The sequence below is a fragment of the Citrus sinensis genome, chromosome 6 (assembly GCF_022201045.2).
Source record: "Citrus sinensis cultivar Valencia sweet orange chromosome 6, DVS_A1.0, whole genome shotgun sequence".
NCBI classification, from domain to species: domain Eukaryota; kingdom Viridiplantae; phylum Streptophyta; class Magnoliopsida; order Sapindales; family Rutaceae; genus Citrus; species Citrus sinensis.
Genome location: NC_068561.1, coordinates 24,608,232 through 24,616,034, shown reverse-complemented (window position 1 = coordinate 24,616,034; position 7,803 = coordinate 24,608,232). Strand labels below are relative to the sequence as shown.

General features: G+C 29.7%; 1 protein-coding gene across 2 annotated transcripts; it reads right to left on the bottom strand.

Annotated features, from left to right (window-relative positions):
* Positions 1-2,651: 2,651 nt before the first annotated feature.
* On the bottom strand, positions 2,652-5,871 carry LOC102621498 (uncharacterized). 2 transcript variants are annotated; one of them, XM_006482393.4, is made up of 6 exons: positions 5,330-5,871; positions 4,737-4,773; positions 4,205-4,441; positions 4,060-4,107; positions 3,016-3,518; positions 2,652-2,892 (listed from the first exon to the last, which is right to left on the bottom strand). In XM_006482393.4, the coding sequence occupies exons 1-6, from the start codon at positions 5,626-5,628 to the stop codon at positions 2,856-2,858; spliced, it is 1,161 nt and encodes a 386-aa protein (XP_006482456.1). In that variant the 5' UTR covers positions 5,629-5,871; the 3' UTR covers positions 2,652-2,855. The 2 variants fall into 2 exon arrangements, with proteins under 2 accessions (XP_006482456.1, XP_024956019.1); XM_025100251.2 differs by having other exon boundaries at positions 2,657-2,897; positions 5,330-5,870.
* Positions 5,872-7,803: the final 1,932 nt, after the last annotated feature.

Below are 7,803 nucleotides of genomic sequence, written 5' to 3'. Positions count from 1 at the left end.
AAGACAAATAAACCGTAATACATAATTTTGCTGATAAATTAATTTCCTATGTTAACTCAAAAGATTGGATAATAAACAATAACACATTTTTTCTATCACCCAAACAGCCCCACTAACCAATCTATCTATCTATATATATATATAAAACTAAGACTTGAGGAGGTGATGTAGCATCACCATTTTGCTTCTTTGTATATTCTCTATTATCTAATAAATAGAGATTTTTTTTTTTAAGTTTGACTTTTCATCTTCTCATAATTAATTTGATTGTATTTAACTCATTTAATAAATAGTAACTTTATTAATATATATCATTCCTCATCTTTTTATATTTTCTATTATCTAAAATATCTAAAATATTGGTGGATATTCTTTGTACTTTTTTTTCTCTTTCTATTTAAATTCAACAATATGTAATCATTAATAATAATTAATTATAAGTCTTTTGAAACATTTATTTATTTTATTATACTAGTAATTAAACTTTAGTGGCATAAAATACATGAATTAATTAACATAGGAAGAGAGATTCTTTCATTTTCCCTCAACAATGCTACTAATACCTAATTTTAATGTCATAATCTCATATTTAATTATACAACCTTTTGTTGAGTGTCTTTTGGCTTCTTCAAAATTTATTATGCTATCAATTAAACTTTAGTGCCTTAAAATACATCACCTAATTAACATAGGAAGAGAAGTTCTTTCATCTTTCATCTTCCCTCAACCTCATCTTTTTATATTCTCTATTATCTAAAATATTAGTGGATATTCTTTGTACATATTTCTTCCTCTTTCTATTTAAATCCAACAATATGTAACCATTAATAATAATTAATTATAAGTCTTTTGAAATATTCATTTATTTTATTATGCTAGCAATTAAACTTTAGTGGCTTAAAATACATGAATCTATATATCTATATAAAGTTGAGACTACAAGAGGTGATGTGGTATCACCATTTCTCATCATTTCATATTCTTTATTATCTAATAAATTGGTTGAAATTAAAAAAAAATAATTACATTACAAAATATTAAAATAGAAAATAATTATTAGATTATAAATGATTACATGTCTTTTCCTCTTTCTATTTAAATTCAATAATATGTAATCATTAATAATATACAATTATAAGTTTTGAAACATTCATTTATTTTATTATGCAAATAATTAAATTTTAGTGGCTTAAAATACATCAATTAATTAATATAAGAAGGAAGGTTCCTTCGTCTTCCCTCAACAATGCCATTGAGCATAATTTTAATATCATAATCGCATATTTAATTATTCAATATTTTGTTTAGTACCTTTTGGCTTCTTCAAACTCCATAAACATTAAATATTTAAAATTTGTGGCATCATTATTTCTCATCTTTTTTATTCTCTATTATCTAATATATTGGTTGAGATTAAAAAATAATTACATTACAAAATATTATATATATATATATATATATATATATATATAAAGTTGGGACTAGAGGAGATGATGTGGCATCACTATTTCTCATCTTCTTGTATTCTCTATTATCTAATAAATTGGTTGATATTAAAAAATAATTACATTACAAAATATTAAAAATAAAAAATAATTATTAGATTATAAAAGATTACATGTCTCTTCCTCTTTCTATTTAAATTCAATAATATGTAACCATTAATAATAATTAATTATAAATCTTGAAACATTTATCTATTTTATTATGCCAATAATTAAACTTTAGTGGTTTAAATATATCAATTAATTAATATATGAATGAATGTTCCTTCTTCTTCCCTCAACAATACCATTAGGGTCTAATTTTAATGCTATAATCTCATATTTAATTATGCAACCTTTTGTTTAATGCCTTTTGGCTTCTTCAAACTCTATAAATATTAATAAGTTAAGATTTGTGGCATTATTATTTCTCATCTTTTTATATTTTCTATTATCTAATATATTAGTTGAGATTAAAAAATAATTACATTACAAAATATTAAAAATAGAAAATAATTAATAGATTACAAAAGATTACATGTCTCTTCCTCTTTATATTTAAATTCAACAATATGTAACCATTAATAATAAATTAATTATAAGTTTTGAAACATTTATTTATTTTATTAAGCCAAGAACTAAATTTTAGTAGTTTAAAATACATCAACTAATTAATATAGGAAGGAATGTTCCTTCATCTTCCCTCACCAATGCCATTAGAACCCAATTTGAATGTCATAATCTCATATTTAATTATACAACTTTTTATTTAGTATCTTTTACCTTCTTCAAACTCTATAAATATTAAGCATTTAAGATTTGTTATGTTTGGTTTTTTTTTTTATTATTTAACCAACATCCTCTTTAGAAATGTTATTGTGTTTTTATTTTTGACTTATTTAAATTTTTAGTATTGTGTGCTTCATGGAGTATTTTTTTCTTCATGAGTTAAATAATGATAAAGATAGTTGAATGATAAGGGTTAACCTTTGTAAGATGTGAGAGTCTGTTAATACCAAGAAAAATAGAGAGTTGGTTAATGTGAATATGATTTTTATTGATGAAAATGTTGTGTACACTTAACTATACACATTAATATATTTTTTTAATGTTAACAAAAAATAATTAACTTTCATAAATAACATTAGTTTTATAAGGCTGCGTCATCTTTAAAAAAAATAATTAATATTTTTTATTAATTTCATCAAGTGCAAAGTAATAAAAAAGAAAATACTAAATTTTTTTTTTAAAACCGCACGAAGTGCGGTTCTATTTCCTAGTCAAATAAATAAAAGCGAAGCAAAATACAACTGCTATCCACGGACTGACCTTTCTTCTTCCTACATACTTGTTGCCGTAGGCTTGAAACAATCAATATTGTATAGTTTGACTGATCTCATCATGCCACCTAACCTGCCACAGGCAATTCAGTTTCAACTAGACTTGTACAAACTTGTGCCACCATATGGGCACAACTGGTTCAGAAAAGCTATATGGATAAAAATTCTCATGTAGTTAAAAAATGACTTACCGGTCAATGCTGTTTCTCGCTTTCTCCGGTGGGTCTGTGCCGTTAATTGATTTGTCGGGGTGATCCATACTTTTTCTTGATTTTTCTCTCCTATCAATGCTGGTTCTTGATTTCTCTTTCCCATCAACGCTGGTTCTTGATTTCTCTTTCCCATCAACACTGGTTCTTGATTTCTCTCTTCGGTCAGTGCTTTGTCTCGGTTTATCTCCTTGGTTGGTACTCAGCCTGTACTTCTCCCTCTGATCTATAATTGGTGTGGATGTGTCTCTAAAATCTTTGCTCTTTCGGTGATTCCCTGGTTGATCCATAGTCAGCGCAGATCCGTTTCTCGAATGTGATTTCTCAATGGCTGATATGAACTTTTTTAGATGCTTGATGTATTGGGGATAAAGCTCCAAGTCACAATGGTTGCCCCCTTTGATCCATAATGGTTCATACTTCTCTTTGCAGAGTTCCCACAGCTGCTTACCATGGGACCAATCCACAACATCATCGGCAGTTCCCTGCAAGAGGCACAAGGAACCACAAAGCAAGAAGTTCACTCATGAGCTTGGTTCCCCCAGATCACTCCACATTGCATGAAACCAAATAGTGCAATATTGATATCACTTCATGAACAGAAACATTGAATAATGGCTGGTATGTTCAAGTTATGCAAATTTATATCAAGATGGGATACCATTTCAAATCTTGACAATAAAAAGTGCATGCATTTAGACCTTCAAATCCAATGGCCATTCCAGAGTATGGTATATTCACATACGATGGTTAAAGTTGAAAGATTTTGTGATTATCTTATAGTCTTTCTCAGTTGATATGGAAAAGGCCAACTGGAAATGAGCCCATAAGAATTTTGAAAGACTGTTGAGTTTCCCGGTGAATAAAGTTTATAAGGGCTTAGAAAGAAACAGAAAGAATCTGAGGAGGGAGTATGTGAAGCAAGGGCTCAGATGGCAAATATTCAGAATATAGCACACACCTAAACACCACATTATCTAAGAGCAGTAGTGTTAACTAACGCCTCATAAGTGGAAAAATACTTACATGAATCACCAGGACTGGACAACTGACCAATGGTATTTTATCAATATTCTGCACCATAAATAGAAACAATCAATAAAATAGAGTTATTTTACTAAAAGGCAATGCATCAAAGTTTCTGAAATTTCAAAATCTATAGAGAAAAAACCTTATAAATGTCAAACCAGTATGTTCGTTTCACCGGATACATGACTCGAATACCAGACAAGATTGGACTGTGGAGAATTACAGCCCTCAATCTAGGTAGCTGGGTTGCCAAATCTAGAGTGGGTCCACTCCCCACTGATTGCCCATACAAGATAACATCTTCCTCCTCCACCCCATATTTTTCTTCAAGGCATCTATATACAGCTTCTATGTCATAATAAGTGTTCTGCTCACTTGGCTGGTCAAAGAGTATGAAAGCTATATTTCAGCAATCATAAATAGAGATTCAAAAATCAATTAATCTTGGTAGCAGAAAAACAGTGGTATGCTAAAACACTGTTTTAGTTTCCACTATGAACACTTAACCGAGCATAAAACAGGATCAAAACTCCAAAAATCATATGGTTGCCTTTCTTATCCTCCATTTTCTCAACTAAAAAAACAATTACTAACAAAAAAAAAAACTGAAATTCAAAATTCTTGTTTCCTCATTTTTCTCAGCAACCAAACACAAGAAAATCCAAAAACCATACCTTCCCAGTAGACTGCCCATACCCAGAATAATCATACCTGCATAAACCCTCCACAAATTCAGTGACTTTATTCGTAACAGTACTAAAGTGTAAACATCAAAGCACCCTGTACACACACAGAGACATACACATCATAACTTACTTGGTCAATGTATTTAAGGGATGTTTGGAATTTGATGTGTGTGGCTTTTAATTCATAGCTACTGTGGAATAAAATCATTATTAGTCAAGCATAAATGTGTATATCTCTGCTTTCAAAATTAAGTAGAAGTACAACCGTTACAAGCATACTCTTAATCACCACTAACCTTCGAGTCAAGGGTATGTACCAATTGTTGTCCAAACCTCGAAAGCACAACTAACGTGTTATTAACAATTTTACGTAGATAGCTAATGTTTACCAATTACAACTATCCAGATTCTATTCCACAGCAACAGCAAATTAAGAGCCTCATTCACTTCTATTCCAAACATATCCTAAAATATGACTACCGTGATCCACTGTACTGAATTTGCAAACTTGACTAGTAATTTTATCTTCATTTTAAAAGCATGCAAATTGAGATAATTCGAAAAATTAAATATGTACTGACCCCATCAAGTTAACTCGAAGATGAGCACTGAGTTCATAAAACAACTCGTACATGTGACCCAGATCAGCGGCGTTACCGTGAGAGTAAAGCAAAGTCAACTTAGCAGTAGGATTCTTAATGTACACCGCCACCACTTGATTCCCTCTCTTAGTATCAAGTCTCAAAACGTCGACGGTTTCCCTCTCCGCCACTCCCGACATACCCAGCTTCCCTTTCACCACCTCCTCCAGCTCGTACGATGGCGGACTCGGCGGAAAAAAAGCGAACTTCGCCGCCATCGTCGACGTGACCGCCCCCATCCTTTATGAAAACTTAAAAAATCAAAAATTAAAACTTTAATCCTTTTTCGAAGTCGTTTGGTCAAAACATGGTCAAATCTAAGGAGAATATGTTTTGAACTGAAGTGGGTAGGAGAGAAATGAGCTAAAAAAGATTATTAGGAGCAGCTTCGGAGTGTTTGGACGGCGAGAAAGTTAGGGAAAGCGAAAAAAAGGAAAATCAGTGGGAAAGTGGAGGATATTCCGGCGAAAGATAGGAAAGAAGCACGTGTCATTTATAATTAAAGCTCTGGGAAATTATCTGGTGATGGTGATGTTTTGATTGAAAAGGGTGAAGTTGCGTGATACTATGACACGTGTCGAAGTAGGGCAAATGAAGCATTTATTTGTTTGTATTCTTGTCATAAGATGCCAGCTGAATTTTGGATTTTCTCCTGCCTTTTCTATTTTTTAATTAGGGTAACTATGCCGGATCCCTCAGATTTTCTATTTTCTTGAAAAAGGACATTCTTTTTCAATTTGTATGGAATGTCCCCCTGGAGGTGTTGTATGATATAATATAAATGTCCTTGAATAATAATGGTATCTAATATAGATGTTATAAATTTATAATAACTAAAAAAAAATTAAATTGAAAATATAAAAAATGAGCAAAACACTTTTGAATAATTCTGATAATTATGTTCAACTAGTATTTTATTTTTTTACACAATTAATAAATTAGTTTAGCTTGTATTATCTTAAGTTTCAAAAAAATAAAATAAAATAAAAAATACACAAACACAACAGTATGAATCAAAATGTCATGTCATCCATAGTTAATCATAAATATGTAAAAGATCAGCGAGTTTACTGTTATTATGACATTTTCTTTAATTTATTGTTTTTGTGGCTGTCGGATTGATGTAGTCTACGGTGAGATTTGTAACGGCTAGCTGGAAAAAGACGTGTATGGACAGGTCCGTCACCAGGCGGTGATTTTAGGATTCTTGTTTTTTATTGCTCAGTTGTTTTGTGGCCTTATTAGGCACTCACGGCTTGCCTTTTTCTCTCCCCATATATAGAAAGTCCTTTTTCTTTACTTTAACAAAATGATAATTTCAGTAAAATATAAATTTTAATATGTTAAAATTTATTTTTTTAGTTATTAATATATTAAAAAAGTTTATCTATTAATAGTATTCTTATTTCATTAAAATGACAATGCCCTCACTCAAATATATATAAGATTATAAGTACGTGTACTTTTTTAATGCAACATAATATTAATTCATACATTTTTACAATTAATTAAATAATGACTCTATTAAATCATATGATTTAATAGTATGTTCGTATAAAAAAATATGAGAAAATGATTATGCATACATACATACACTTTGTATTTAAAGATTCTTGAATGATGTTGTATTTAAAGTTTTTGTTGTCACAATAAATGATTAAAAATAGTTGATTTATTCGGTAAGGTTTAACTATTAAAAAAATTGATAATATCATATTGATACTTTCAGAAACACTCTTATATAATTTAAAAAAGAAAGAAATCCATCTTAATATACAATATCAAAAACTAACATTGTTTTGCACATGTGTTAGATCTTTAAAATTTCAACACAACTCATATCCGATCTAAAATTCTTACATCATATTATGTGACGTTATTAAATTGGGAAGTTTGTGTTTTTCCTTTTTTTTTTTAAATACTAATATTGATCCTTAAGTATCACATTTTTGAGCAATATCCATGAACACTTTATTGCCATCATTTGTATTAATTATTATTCATTATTCACTTGATTAATCAAATAATAAAAAGATCGTAACATTTTTATCTTTTTTAATATTTAAAAACTAAATTGTTTTAAGATAAGATATATGGGTTTGCACGCGAAAACAATAAATTAATCAAAATGATACTCATAGAATCAATAATAGCCTCGCCTTTGCAAGCTTCGAACTTTTTTTTTTATATAATAATATTGAAACATGCATCCTTTTGCTGAATTATATGCAAAAGATCACACGGCCAGCAAATAATGATAAATAAATTTAAGTAATCATGTGGGCAGCCATTAATTAATGTGCACAAGTGAATCTCCTCTTCGCAGCATTTTTTTGACTTTTGCTTGGGGATAAGGGAGCCGACATTTTTGCATAATCGTCTGAGTTTCACCTGGATGCATTTTTTGCGAAATT

Excerpts from the sequence above, each read along its gene's own strand:
- LOC102621498 (XM_025100251.2), bottom strand. The coding sequence starts at position 5,628 with ATGGGGGCGGTCACGTCGACGATGGCGGCGAAGTTCGCTTTTTTTCCG. Across the intron at positions 4,442-4,736 it reads ATGGGCAGTCTACTGGGAAG|CCAAGTGAGCAGAACACTTA; the intron begins GTATGGTTTTTG and ends CTCTTTGACCAG. Across the intron at positions 2,898-3,015 it reads GCGAGAAACAGCATTGACCG|GTTAGGTGGCATGATGAGAT; the intron begins GTAAGTCATTTT and ends TGCCTGTGGCAG.